The following is a 15,876-nucleotide window of genomic DNA, read 5'->3' on the forward strand; positions in this document are numbered from 1 at the left end:
AATGAATGAATGAATATTCTAAACCTAATTTAGCCACTCACTTGCTGGGAGAATTTAGGCAAATCACTTTTCTGGGCCCCAAGCCATTTGATTGTAAAATGAGGTAAGTTGATTTCCTAAGACTCACCACCTCAACCATGGTATGATTTTCACAGCAAAATCACAGATGAGCCAAGATAGCAATGCAACCCTCTCTCATTGGAATTTGGTCAATTAAGGATACAACTATACACTTTTGCTCACCATATTTCATACCCCTGCCAAGACAAAGTAATGGGCTCCCAGCTGCCATCGCTTTAAAAAACAAAATACAGTGGTGGAATCACAGAAAAGAATTGTTGAAATCTCTGCAAAAGTTTCCACTACAATAGTTTTCAAAGTTTAGTCTGTGGGGGAATCTCCCTGGATATCTGTTTTAAATGCACATTTCCAAGCTCCATTCCTTAGATTCTTACTCACTGGGTGGGGGTGGGGGGGGGGTAGGACTAAGGAATAAAGAGCCCAAGAGATTCCAGTAAAGGCAGTGATCATACCTTGAGAAATTTGTGGTATTCAAAGGTAAGTTATCTGAAAAGGTATCCTCTTTAATAAAACACAAAACTCAAAATAAGATGAGCATAAGATGGTGAAGGATAAAAAGGAGACATCTGGGCAGCCCCAGGGGCGCAGCGGTTTAGTGCTGCCTGCAGCCCAGGGCGTGATCCTGGAGACCCTGGATCAAGTCCCACGTCAGGCTCTCTCTGCATGGTGCCTGCTTCTCCCTCTGCCTATGTCTCTGCCTCTCTCTCTCTCTCTCTCTCTCTCTCTACGTCTCTATGAATAAATAAATAAGATATTTAAAAAAAAAAAAAAGGAGACATCTTTTTAGCCAGGCTTAATAAACCAGAGCTAATGTGACTTATTGTTATGGGAAACTTTGCTTCTCAGGAGACATTTGGCAATCTCTGGAGTCATTTCTGTTTGTCATGAGTGGGGGATGCTGCTTAACATCTAATGGGTGGGAGACAAGGATGCTGCCAAATAGCCTACAATGTACAGGGCAGCACCACCCCCTGAATTCTCACAGCAAAAAAATATCCAGCCCAAAATGTCAGTAGAGGCAAGCTCAAGAAACAATGGATTGACGACAAGATCGCATGCAGTCAAATATGATTGCCAGACAATATACCTCCAAAGCGTCACATGACAAGGCCAGAACTTGCTGACCAAGTCTTAGGGCTAACTTGAGACACAATTTCAATGCCTTGATATCTCAGCACTTGTGGGGCTAAGCCACTTTGTGAGGCCACTTGGTTAATGATCAGAGCAAAGACCTAATTACTGAAGCTTGCTATTTGATGTAGGACCCATGATGTATCCTTAAGAAATAATGTGGCACTACAATAATGCCTGGTTGCATAATAAGCTCACTGACTCTTGTCAGAAACACCTCACAGGTGTTTAACAACCAACATGAAAAGTCATTACAAGGAAGGTATGTTTTTGCTACCAGCACTAGTAGTGACTACTTAGTCACTGGTGGTATGTAAAGGTCATTTTTAGCATCTACTCTCTATCCTTAGTAGCAAAACAAGGAGCTGAGGTCCACTTTTTGAACACAAAGGGAGAATTAGACCCAGAAACTAGGAATGTGTGCAAACTGAAAGCACAGCACCAACCTGTAAGCTGATTTAGTCCAAAAATAAAAGAAATTATGATCTATCGTGCTATGTCAGTGCTAAAGACCCTCACTGATGATTGGAGGCATGACACTTCAACATATTTACTCATTGGTTACCCTTTGGAAGGCCTAAGGTTATGTCTTTCTGATGACCTTTAAAATCGTGTTTTGTATTATTACCACACAATAAATGATGGCAATCTTTTTTTTTTTTTTTTTTTTTTAATGATGGCAATCTTGAGCTACTGGGAGTATCATGTCCACAAATCTTTGTTGACCAGAAACCAAGTATACAAATAAATAAATTTAAATTTAAAAGTTAGGACCCATGTCTCAAAGTTTTCTTTATCTTAAAATTGAAGTCTACTGATTAGGGAAGACTTGAAAATTCTGCAGTTGCAACTAAGTGCGTTGCGCACCCAAGCTTCAAAATGGAGATAATGAGGCACACTTGTAAAGAGATTACTAAGAGGGGAGGATGACTGGAAAGGGAAGAAGAAAGAACAGGGCACTGTATTGCGAACACTGTTGTCAAAGATAATGTCAGGAGTCTCAGAGACAAGTCACTGCAAAGGAACTGGTGTCTGAGAAATAACAGGGTATTTTTGAAGACAACGATTCTCAACTCATTCAGGAGTCTTATAGAATATCCTCAGAGGTCTCTGCCTGGCAGGCTTTAGAAGCAAAAAATATTTCCATTTATCTAATAGAATGTTCTTCTGCTTCAATTTTAAGGGTTTTTCCCCTATTCACAATGGAAATGAAAAACATAAACTAGTTTTCTGTAAATAGTAATAAAAATAGAACCAAAGCATAGGAAAAATCATACTTGTAAAAACTTTAACTTTTTGCTGAAAATGTTAATACCATTTCATCTATACTTTAAAATCAAGAGTGAGATGTATGTCCCTCTCTACTGCCTTCGGGATAAGAATCAAAAGGACTGGGCCAGTGCTTAAACTTTATGTGTGCATGAATCACCTCGGATCTTGTAAAAGTGCAGAGTAACAGAGGAACCCAAGATTCTGCCTTTTGAATAAGCTCCCAGGTGATGCCAACATTGCTTGTCCTCTGACCATATTTTAAAGAGCAAAGGATTGAGCTTTTTCTCTAGGGTTCTAAATAATTCTATTAATCCAGCAAATATTTATCAACTATGTAGGACACAGCACTGGTCATAGAACAGTGAATTCAGCACAATGCTGTCCTTAAGGAACTTACAGCGTACACAAGATAGCGAGGGAACCAATGACCACAAGAAATAATCTGCAGCCCTCACCTCATTAATGATAAACCAGAACATTCCCTATGTTCATACACAATCTTCAGAACATCAAATCAGATGAGGTTAGTCTGTGACGATGTAGTAAGACAAAAACAAGGCCACTCTGTAATCATGTCCAAGAACAGAAGGAAATAGGAACACTATTCAAACCCAAATGACTAGGAATCATTGTCTGTGACCATTGCCTGTTGACTAATAACATCTTTAGCCATATTCCACCTCTTAAGCAAAAACTGTTCAAACACCCAATCATAGAATTAGGTCTGTGCTTGACAGTACCTCTGGAAGGCAGAATAAGTTCCCCCAGAGATGTTGCCATCCTAATTCTGGAAACTGTGAATCTGTTATACTACGTGGCAAAGGGGAATGAAGGTTGCTAACCCACTGGCTTTAAGGTAGGGAGATCACCCTGGATTATCTGAGTGGCCCCAGTGTAATAAAAAATTAAGGAAACAGGTAGGAATGTCAGGGTCAGAATCAGGGAGAGTATTTGAAGATGTCATACTACTACTGTCTTTGAAGATGAAGGAAGGGATACAAACCAAAGAATTGAGGGAAAGCCTTTAGAATCTGGAAAAGGCTAAGAAATCAAATGAAGGCAAACCTATCAACATCTTGATTTGAGCCCAGTAAAACCTATTTCTTGGTTCCAACATCCAAAACTGTAAGAGCATAAATTCATGTTATTTGAAGCCAATAAGTTTGTGGCAATTTTTTTAAAGGGGAGTATACAATCCAGAAACGACCCTGCTTCCATTAGTCCTTTCCAGAATTACCTCATTCAAGCCCAAATCTTAGAACAAGCCCCTTCTAAAACCCCCTTATTGAGAAACCCTACAGTTTCTCATGTTGCATAATTTCTGCTCTTGCAACAAGTTAATAAACCCAACTTTGACTGCAGATGTGTTCCTGGTGGTCTTGGTGGGCTTTGGCAGTGCAGCAGTGTGAAGAGTACGATATAAAAGTGGATAGAGGTGGGGCTTTTAATCTGGAGCAAGGGAAGCTCCTGGTGGTAAAGGAAGACCTTCTGAAGGATCTGTAGGAGTTCATAGATGAAGAAGAAGGCAAGAGGGAGCAAAGAACTACAGCAGGTCCAATTGTGGGAGAAAACAAAGTATGGTAGGGACAGAAAGGAAATGGAGCTAGAGGAATCAGTAGTCTGGTGGGCCACTAGTTGATCTTTATCCTCGAATCTGTAAGTAACCAAAAAAATAACCTGAGTTTGTGAAAGGAAGCTATATTATTAGATTCATGCTTTGAGAGGTGATTAGGTTGAGGACTGATTGGCAGACTGGATAGGGAGCTGGTATAGTAATCCAGGCATGAAATGACAAAGGTATGAATCAAGGCAGAAATATTGGGAATAAAGATCTAACAGCATCCCTCAGGCATAATGAGGAGGAAAAATCTAAGGACTTGATATCAAGATAGAAAATGGAGCCCAATTGGCACTAAAATTTATTGGGCAAGCTTGTGAAATAATGGAGGGTCTTGAAAATCTCAGTTACGGTCAAATCAGCAAACACAGAGTTAACTGTTCTGCCACTCTTATCATTGGTAGAATGATGGGTTGGGAAAGAATTGTAAATCCCAGCTCGATAGTTGGTTCAAGTCTCAGCTTTGTCGTTTGCAGAATATTTGTCCACAGGAAAATTGCTTAATTTCCACCGATTTGCTCATGATACCTAATCTCCCAAGATAATTTCAAAATTAAACAGAATTCAGTGTTGGTAAGGATGTGGAGAAAAAAGGAACCCTTCTGTACTGTTGGGAATGTAAATTGGTGCAGCCATTTTTGAAAACGGTATGGAGGGTCCTCAAAAAACTTAAAAATGGAATTACCATATGATCCAGCAATCCCACATGTGGATATATATCCAAAGAAAATGAAAACTAATTCAGAAAGCTATCTGCACCTCCATGTTCACTGCAGCCTTTTTTACAATAACCAAAACATGAAAGTAACCTAAGTATCCACTGATAGATAAATGGATAAAGAAAATGTGATAGATAGATATAGATATAGATAGGTGTATGATGGATATATATATATATGATATATAATGGAATTTCATTCATGTGAAAAAAGGAAATCTTATCATTTGCAACATCATGAATGGAACATTATGCTGAGTGAAATAAATGAAAAAGACAGACAGAAAAAGAAAAATACCATATGATGTCACTTATATGTGGAATCTTAAAGATAGAAAAAGCAAAAACTGAGCTCATAGACAAAGAACAGATTGGTGGTTGCCGGAGCAAGGAGGGTGACCAAAATGAATGAAGGTGGTAAAAATGTACAAACTCTCAGTTACAGATAAGTTCTGGGGATATAATGTACAACACAGTAACTATAATTAATATGGTATTATATTTTTGAAAGTTGCTCAGTGAGTAAATCTTCAAAGTTCTCATCACAAGAAATAATATATATACCTGTAAGGTGATGGATGTTAGCTAGACAGTGATGATTATAATATACATAAATATCAAAACATTATATTGTACTATCGAAACTAATATAATGTTGTCAATTATATCCCAATAAAAAAAGAATTAAATAATATGCTGGGTAGTCTTGTAATAAAGAGCATGTAGAGTGTAGAAAAAAAAAAGAATTAAATAAGATTCCATGAAAATATTTTGTGAACTGTAAATCACTATGTAAATATAAGACATAATTATCAATGGTGTTAGAGGTGATATTAAACTAGGATATTTCTGAGAAAGAGTTGTATAACTTTAAAAATGCTGTATAACTCATTTTAGAGTAGAGGGATGGATTTGGAGTTAGACACTTCTTGGCTATACCTTGGAATTTTTTCTTTATAAATAAATGAGACAGCTCCAACAAATTATTTAATTTTCTAATATCACTTTTCTCTTTGGTAACATGAGTAGGTAATAAAGATGACCTCAAAAAACACTGTCATGCAAATAAATAGTAAGATTATTTATTCTTGTGCCTGCCATATCATTAATACAGGAGGAAAGGAGACAAATTGTTGTACTTAATCCCTTCTTGTGCTTTTTAAGGTATTTATACTTTTTAGATTTGAGATGGCAGACAGGGCCACCTGAGTGGTGCAGTCAATTAAGCATCCAACTCTTGGTTTTGGCTCAGGTCTGATCTCAGTTTTGTGAGATCAAGCCCTGTGTGGGGCTCCATGTCTAGCATGAAGTCTGCTTGAATTTCTCTCTTCCTCTCCCTCTGCCCCTCCCCACCTCTCTAAAATAAATAAATCTTTAAAAAAAAAATGGCAGACAGACCAAACAGACTTTGCCCCTCCCCCTCCCTAAAATCCATTCAATTATAGTAAAGGGTAGAAGCCAACAATGACAGAATTGTAGGAACAGTATTGTTTGAGGATGGATTAGCTAAGTTTCGGGATGATAGGAAGGAGATAGGAAGAAAACAGAAAGAGGAAGCTACAGCAGAGACCATGAAAGGAAGCTATAAGCAAAGAGCAAGCTGATCTTCCCCTTCAAATCCTCAGAGAGAATCAGGACTTGCAACACATAGAAAAGTATAAGGGTGGGGGCTGAAACAGAGATAGGGTGGTTAAATGAAAATCTAGTTGAAGAATAGAGGTGTACTAGGGCAACAGGTATGGTCACTTAAACTTTAGAGCAAATGACCTTCACACTCTGGCATTTCGGGAGGAAACCCCCCAACCTAAAGGCCAGACAGCCCCTCTCTTACCTTAAATGGGTCCTTTATGAACTTTCACCTTGGGCAGCCTGGGTGGCTCAGCGGTTTAGCACTGCCTTCAGCCCAGAGCCTGATCCTGAAGACCTGGGATCAAGTCCCATGTCAGGCTCCCTGCATGGAGCCTGCTTCTCCCTCTGCCTGTGTCTCTGCATCTCTCTCTTTCTTTCTCGGTGTCTCTCATGAATAAATAAAATCTTAAAAAAAAAAATTTCCCCTTATACACAGAGCTCCAGTGAAGCTTCTTAGTGTGTTATTATTAAATGTGAAAGGATGATTGACAGTCATAGCGATAATTGTTATAGCACATGATAAAGTATAAATGAGCACATATAGCAATAACAGTTTCCAAATTGCAGTCTTCACTTAAGGGATCCAAAGTTCTGGAGAAATTACTGATTCCCTCGCTGGAGCAGAGGAGTTAAAGATGAGCCTGGAATATTCTGTTGAGCCAGAAAGTAAAGAATTGATCGCATAGTGATGGGGCCATTTCTAAAGAACTAAGGAGCCTGTGTGAAGGTTTTCCCACTGTCCAAATCTGGGGCAATCTGAGCATCAAAATTAAGAATAACATTAACAGATTATAACATACCGAGTAAAATAAGAATCCACAAGCTTATATTGATATAAATATTGATACAAATAAATAAGCACACAAAATACGTAGTTGGGAAAACTAAGTTCTTTCTTTCTCTCAAAGTTCTTTCTTATGGTAGAATGTCAAATGATAAATAGTAGAAATATTTATAAAATCAGAAAGTTACAAATGGATCCTAAATTTAGTGGGTAAAAGCTTGATAAGCAATAGGATGCTTATATAGTGTCAGAGTATCAACACACGAATTACTAATGACAAAGGAAGTGAAGAAGCATGAAGGACACTACTTTTACCAGGTGATCACAAGTCATACCAATCAAATTTGCATAAACCATTGTCATGTGACTCCTAAAAGGGTGCATCAAGGAGAACACAGCATCACTTCTATGGCATATCTACCAATGATGTTTAACATGAACCTAAAGATGAGGAAAGTCAGACAAACCCAAATCGAGGGACATTCTATAAAATAATCAACCTGCAGCCTGAAAACTGGTTGAGGTCAAGAAAGACAGAGAAAGGCTGAGGAACTGATCCAGATTAAAGAACAAAGGAGACACACAGGATACTGGCTCAAATCCTGCAGGGACAAAGGGAAAAATAACTATTACGGACAAATTGGAACCATCAACTAAGTTTGAGTACATACTGTGGAGTAGTGAACAGTATTAATATTAAATTCTCTAATATTCATAATTCTTTTGCCTTTGTTCTAAGGATAAATGGGCATGATACCTGAAACTTATTCTGAAATGAATTTGCCACTCTGTAAATATTATATATATTACAAAAAATATATATATATGTACCCAGATGCAGTACTGTATGTATATTATATACAGTGGTAAAGTAAATGAGGCAAGGTGTAAACATTTATTTTTATTTATTCATTTATTTTTTAAATTTTTTTAATAATAAATTTATTTTTTATTGGTGTTCAATTTGCCAACATACAGAATAACACCCAGTGCTCATCCCGTGAGGCCCCCCCTCAGTGCCTGTCACCCATTCACGGGCACCCCCCACCCTCCTCCCCTTCCACCAGCCCTAGTTCGTTTCCCAGAGTTAGGAGTCTTCATGTTCTGTCTCCCTTTCTGATATTTCCTACCCATTTCTTCTCCCTTTCCTTCTATTCCCTTTCACTATTATTTATATTCCCCAAATGAATGAGAACATATAATGTTTGTCCTTCTCTGATTGACTTATTTCACTCAGCATAATACCCTCCAGTTCCATCCACATCAAAGCAAATGGTGGGTATTTGTCATTTCTAATGGCTGAGGAATATACATAGTAATATACATAGACCACATCTTCTTTATTCATTCATCTTTCAATGGACACCGAGGTTCCTTCCACAGTTTGGCTATTGTGGACATTGCTGCTAGAAGCATCGGGGTGCAGGTGTCCTGGCGTTTCATTGCATCTGTATCTTTGGGGTAAATCCCCTGCAGTGCAATTGCTGGGTCGTAGGGCAGGTCTATTTTTAACTGTTTGAGGAACCTCCACACAGTTTTCCAGAGTGGCTGCACCAGTTCACATTCCCACCAACAGTGTAAGAGGGTTCCCCTTCCTCCACATCCTCTCCAACATTTGTGGTTTCCTGCTTTGTTAATTTTCCCCATTCTCACTGGTGTGAGGTGGTATCTCATTGTGAAACTAGACCACTCTCTTTCACCATACACAAAGATAAACTCAAAATGCATGAAAAATCTAAATGTGAGACAAGATTCCATCAAAATCCTAGAGAAGAACACAGGCAACACCCTTTTTGAACTCTGCCACAGTAACTTCTTGCAAGATACATCCATGAAGGCAAAAGAAACAAAAGCAAAAATGAACTATTGGGACTTCATCAAGATAAGAAGCTTTTGCGCAGCAAAGGATACAGTCAACAAAACTCAAAGACAACCTACAGAATGGGAGAAGATATTTGCAAATGATGTATCAGATAAAGGGCTAGTTTCCAAGATCTATAGAGAACTTATTAAACTCAACACCAAAGAAACAAACAATCCAATCATGAAATGGGCAAAAGACATGAAGAGAAATCTCACAGAGGAAGACATAGACATGGCCAACAGGCACATGAGAAAATGCTCTGCATCACTTGCCATCAGGGAAAGGTGTAAACATTTAATAAATCTGGGCATTCACAACTTCTTTGTACTATCATGGCAACTTTTCTGTGCATCTGAAATTATTCCAAAAAAAAAATCTAATTGGCAAAACACAAAAACAATTATGGCTTTATAACAATTATAGCTTTAGGTAAATGTTAGGCACTATGATAGAATCTAGAATCTTGTGGTTGTTAGAGATCCCCAATCATCCATTTAATACTTGATGCCCAAATCTCCCCACCAGTAGGTCAATCTACCTATGTGTTGGAGTTTTGCCAGTGAAGGCCCATTTCATCTCCAAATAACCCTATTCTTTCCCCTTTCGCACACCCCTATCTGTTTTGATATGTATTTCTTAACTCACCTCTCTCATGGTCATGTCTATGTACTTGAACTTCCCTTCTACACAAGCTTACCACACTGTTTATGCTATGGTTATAGGGACAAGGGCAAATAGTAAGTCCAAAGGATATTATTGGAGTGATTGAAAAAAAATTGGAGTATGTACTGTATATTAGATAATATTATATCACTATTAAATTTTTTAATTTTAATAATTACACTTTCCTTGCTCTTAGGCTAAGTGCCATATATGGTTCTTATCGTTGGCTGTATTTTAAGTCCTTGGAAGGAAATGAGTAAAGAATATCTATTTATCTTTGAGTAATCATTTATAGCACATGAGTTGGTATAAAATAGGAGACTATGAAGTGTCCTTTATATAGTGAATAAAGTATATTTAAGTCTTCAGGGCAAGGATTATGTTTTATTTATCTCTATGTCCCCCAAATCTTAAGACAATTTTTGCATTGTGTCTACTTGGTGAGTGTCTATTAGAGTAAGCATCTCTTGGAAACACTCAGCTTCTCAGGCCAATCTCTATCTTAGGTGTGTTTTTTATAGTCCCCAAATTCTTAACACAGTGGCCAGAGCCCAGTAGTATTTCATGCATATGTGAATGAACTCTATTAGACTACACTATATTTTGTACCCATAAAGCAGAGATTTAACAAGTCAATGAACAATTATTGAGTACCTTCTCTGAAAGAGGCAGGGGTGCAATAAATACTTGATATGTGAATGAATAAGCTTTCATTCAAACGAAGTATTTTGCTTCAATAAAGCAGAGATTTTTCAGGAGGCAAGACAAGAAGCATTTTTTGAATACAGACCACATATCATTTCAAGTGCTTTTGATGGCAACTATCATTCTAAAGAATAAATGCTTCATTTTATATACAGCTATATGTATAATCAGAAGTGAAGAGGATGGGAAAAATAAAACTCATCTATCAAAAAGGGAAAAAAAAATATTATGTGATTTTAGCTGCTGGCTTCCTTTTATTGACCAAATCTTAGAAATCCCTAAAAACAAAGATTCATAACTAAGTCCATTTAGTTGAAATTCTTCCAATAGGCTGTGGGGTTCAAATCTCTCCAGAGCTGAGTTCTATAAATAGCAGAGAAAAGGAGAAAGAATCAAAACAGGGTTGTATCACTAAAGAAAGAAGGAAAGAAATTTTTTGAGCATTCAACAGCTAAGAAATGTTCCTATTTGTAATCAGCATAGAGAAACACTGACAGTGGCAGTGTATCTTGGATTTAATTGAGGACATTTTTAAGGCCTTCACAAAAATTGAAATCTCAACATAAAGGGACAAAATGATAAGGCATTACCCTATCCTGGTCTATAGTCTGAAATCAAAATAAGATTGGCTTAAAGTCAGCCATTATAGGTTGAAACTGACTGACAAATTCAAAAGCATAAAAGCAGAGTAAAATAAATAACCAGAAACAAAAATATTTGTGCTGAACGAAATAGATTTATTAAGAGACTGACAGCAAAACCCCTTTCTACCCACACCCAATTGAAATACATTGAAATTGATGTAGAATTTAATAATGCAGGGCCCGAGCAACTAGAAGAAGCAAACTACTTGCTTCACAGCTAAAATTCAGGTATGTCAGAGAAATACATCTTGCCCTCTTTGGCTGTAGGTGTTATTAGTTCAGCATTTGATGCGTGGGTGGCTTGTTCAGCATCATCAAAGACCAGGAGCTTGGTAAGAAGTCAGCAAGAAGACGGAAGATGTATTTCCCAAGCACATCTGGAGGCGGGAAGACAGTCGTTGCTCTTCAGGTTGTCTCACACACAGAAGAATCCATGGAGAGTTCTGCAGTTGCCTGGAGCCACAGGTCTCTCAGTAAGTGCTGTAGCCGAAGCCAGAGTTAGAGCCCCATGGCCTGCAAAAGCTGCCACCATAGCAACAGCCCCTGTTGTACATGTTGCTACCACCAAAGCTGTAGCCCAGGGAGCTGTAGCCATTGCATCCATAACCATAGTTCAGGGGAGATCCCAGGGGCACGACACAGTTCAGGGGGGTAGCTCTGAAGGTCCTGTGGAAGTTGGTTCCATAGCAAGGATAGCCAGGGAAGTAGCTTCCACAGCAGAAGAAACGAGTCATGGTGGCAGGAGTTGAGGAGGATTAGGATGGATGGAGAAGGACAGGTTACCCAAGAGTGAATGCAGGTGTCCTCCTGCAGAAGGCTTTTTATACGTCCAGCTGGTGGGCATGACACAGTTGTCTAAACATCTTTCCATTAATTTGCATAAACAAGTCTCTTATTTGGTCATAAAATGCATATAAAGAAACCCACAGACTCATTGCCCACATTTTTGTTGGCTTTTCTATTTGCAAAGGAATGTGTTGTATCTTCAAAGCCAAGGGCCATCCTTGACAGGCCACTGAATTCTTTTCATCAGTGTCCCATAGTTTAACTACCATACTGATTGCATCATGTGAGACTCTTTAAATCCTCTGATTATAAACTCCTCCCAAGACATAGACTAAAACAGCTTTGGCAACAATGTGAACAGTTCTACAGAGTTTTGAAATTCTCTCCCTACCGCATTCAAAAACATGGGTATACCAACTGCTCAAAGGATGTGAAATTTCTTTTGGAGAGAAGAAAGTTATTTGGAACTAGAGGTGACAGTTGTAAAATGCTGTAAATGTACTAAACACCACCGCGTTGTTCACTTTAAGATACTTCAATTTTATTTTATGCGGATTTTGCCTCAATATTTTTTTTTCTTTTTTAGTTGTTAGTTTTTAAAACATTGCTACATGCATCCATCAGAACAAGTCTTTTTACAGAGGCTGCAGGGACACCAAATAATAGGATGGCTGTGTATTTAATTTACGAGCATCTTCCTTGTTAATGCATTTTTCCCCCATGAAGAACATACAATCTTTGTTGTGAATTATCTTGAACATTGCCAAGCTGACTTGTGGAGTTGCCCCATGCGGGGTGCAGGGTGAGTGGAATGATGCTCAATTTTAAAATCACATTGTACTATGCTTGCTTCTTACAAACTCCTAGCAAAATGAGCTTGGATGCTGTGATCCATTATGAAAGGTCAGTTATATTTAAGGATGCAACACTTATTTCTGTTCACATTTTGCCTTGTGTGACCATTTCTCACGACGAAGGTAAACCCAAAGAATATGAGCTCAGCAAAGCTAAATCTATTCCAATTCAAATGTTTAGGAAATAATCTTGTTTTATTGGTGAATAAGGGTCTGGATTCTTTGAAAGTAGAAAAAGAAAATGCTGTAAATATCAAGTCCTTGTGCTTATTTTGTGTTTTATGGACAATCATAAAGTCCAACAGTCAAAACTAATTATTTCAGTCAAACATCTATCTCTCTATTGCAATGTCACCACTCTCATTTCTTTGATAGAAGGACTTTTTACATGCAATGATATTGATGGAACTAGAGAGTATAATGCTTAGCAAAATAAGTCATCAAAGACAAATACCAGATGATATCACTCATATGTGGAATTTAAGAAACAAAACAGACAGCAAAGTGGGAGGGGAGAGAGAGAGAGATGCAAACCAAAAAAAAAACAGACTCTTAACGATAGAGAACAATCTGATGGCTACCAGAGGGAACGTGGGTGGGGCATGGGAGAAGCAGGTGATGGGGATTAAGGAGTGTGAACTTGTTGTGATGAGCACTGGGTGATGTATGCAAATGTTGAACCATTGTATGGTACCCCTGAAACTAATACTACACTGTACATGAACAACTAGAATTTAAATTAAAACTTAAAAAAAAGAAGAACTTTTTACAGGTAATGTTCCATAAGTAAATATGGTTTCTTTTATTCTACAAACTGATTACATGCCGTGAGGGTTTAGAGTTGGAGAGACTCCAAAGATAAGGTCTATTTTTCCAAATTCAGTTTTTAACAAAAGGAATGAATTAAAATGATGAAAGTCTGTGTCTATATAGCTTCCAAGATATATATAAACTCTACATCAGCTAACCCAGAAAACTCGAACTATATTGGTGAGGTGATGGCCCTCACTTTTTCTTTCTTTAGATTTTATTTATTTTTTTCATGAGAGACACAGAGAAAGAGGCAGAGACATAGGCAGAGGATGAAGCAGGCTCCCCATGGGGAGTCCCATGAGGGACTTGGTCTCTGGGCCCTAGGATCACAACTTGAGCCAGGGGCATGTGCTCAACCACTGAGCCACCCAGGCATCCCAACAGCCCTCATTTTAATGCGGCAGTTGGGTGGTTCCTTGAAACACTGAACCTCTGATTCTCCCACACAATGCCATGGGAACCTGTAATTTGGATCTACTGCCCCCTGGTGGCAGTGGTACTTCAGCGACTCAGTCTGAGCTGCAGGACCAGACTTGCCCCCGGCTCTCAAAAAACAAGTGGGAAGAACAATTGTCCTAAAGAACTTGTTTGGAATTTGGATTTCCAGAGCAATCCTCTCCCACTACCACCATGAGATACTGGAAATCAATATTTTTAATGAACATCTCAAGTGATTCTCATGAATAAATCATCCTGATAAATTCCCAGCCAGCCTTTCAGGAGGTTTCAAGGAATTTGTCTTTGCTTGGCTATGTGAAATGGCCCGGAGCTGCTTATCTGCCGTGGACAGGCATGTGCAGTGTCAGTCACAGGTGGCCTGTTTCCTTTTACTCTGGGTGACAGAGATAATTAAAGAAAAAACTTAGTTTGTGTTTTCCATTCCCCTGTGTTCTGTTTCTTTTCTCAGGACATACCTGAATAGAAAAGGAATAATAGGGATGTAGCCAGGCATCTCCCCAGAGGCAAAACCCACCAGAGCAGAACCATGAGTTTGTTTCCTACTCACTCCCCTTTTGCTTGTTTTCATTTCCTATCTCCTTTTAGACATCCCCAGAGAAAAATTCCCAGCCAAGTATTGGATCGTTATTTGTTTTTATTTTAAATATTAGTAATAATCAGGGCACCTGGGTGGCTCAGTGGTTGAGCAACTGCTTTCAGCTCAGGGCAAGATCCAGGGGTCCTAGGATGGAGTCCCACATGGGGCTCCCGGTGCATGGAGCCTGCTTCTCCCTCTGCCTGTGTCTCTGCCTCTCTTTCTCTGTCTGTCACGAATAAATAAATAAAACTTTAAATAAATAAATAAATAAATAAATAAATAAATAAATAAATATTGGTAATAATCAATATTCATGGAAGGCTTACTGTATGCTAGATTCTGTTCTGAACCCTTCACATGTACTATTTTATGTTTTATCACTGTACACAGTGAGAGGACTTACTATGCACTTTTCTAAGCACTTAGCACGTATTAATTCATTTAATTTTTACAGTGATCTTATGATGTGGGTATTGTGATATTTCATAAGAACACTGAAGCCAGGGAGTTTAAATAAATTGTTCACTGTCACATGGCTAATAAGCAGAATCAAGCTCCAAAGCCATGCTCTTAGCGACTTTGCTGAAATGCCTTTGATATGTCATTAATACTTGAAAGGGCTTCAGCTTATAAAGTGCCTGAGATCACTTTGTTATTTTCTTGAAGAACACATCAATAAAGAAAGGCTAGTTTTGCTGCTGTAACAAACCACCCCAAATCTCAATGCTTGTTAAGATCAGAGGCTTATTTCTTGCTCACAGGACACATCTCTCGCAGGTTGGTGGGTGTCTTGGATAGGCATCGTTCTCATTCACAGACGCAAGTTGACAGAGCCTTCATTATCTAGAATCCTGCCGACAGGGGAAGAGAAAGTGGTAAATCACGTGCCAGTTCCCAAAGACTTCCGCCAAATGCCATGCACTGGCTTCACAGTCTTCTCATTCTGTAAAGTCAGTTCCAAGCCACACCAAGCTTCTCGGTTCCTGAAGTACAATGCTACATACCCAGAAGCAAGAAATCCATAATTCACAGAACAGCATTAATGTCTTCCACAGAGAGCTTCTATTCCTCCTGACGCACATGAAGAAATTTGTAAAACATATTTTAATGTTTTTAAACACATTTCCCACAGTTTAGAAGATATGATGAACACAGAAGTAAAAAGGGTTTTTTTTTTAAGACTAACATAATTATACAACCATAGAATTAAAATAGCATAGTTTACTATTTTATTTTGATTATAAGAGTATAATTTAAAATAGTTCTGATACTGGGCAA

At 38.3% G+C, this 15,876-nt stretch overlaps 1 protein-coding gene across 1 annotated transcript; it reads right to left on the reverse strand.

Annotated features, from left to right (window-relative positions):
- Positions 1 to 11,181: 11,181 nt before the first annotated feature.
- On the reverse strand, positions 11,182 to 11,976 carry KRTAP7-1 (keratin associated protein 7-1). The gene has a single exon (XM_077878712.1). The coding sequence runs from the start codon at positions 11,841 to 11,843 to the stop codon at positions 11,580 to 11,582; it is 264 nt and encodes an 87-aa protein (XP_077734838.1). The 5' UTR covers positions 11,844 to 11,976; the 3' UTR covers positions 11,182 to 11,579.
- Between the last annotated feature and the right edge of the window lie 3,900 nt (positions 11,977 to 15,876).

Source organism: Canis aureus, chromosome 30 (assembly GCF_053574225.1).
Source record: "Canis aureus isolate CA01 chromosome 30, VMU_Caureus_v.1.0, whole genome shotgun sequence".
Taxonomy (NCBI): domain Eukaryota; kingdom Metazoa; phylum Chordata; class Mammalia; order Carnivora; family Canidae; genus Canis; species Canis aureus.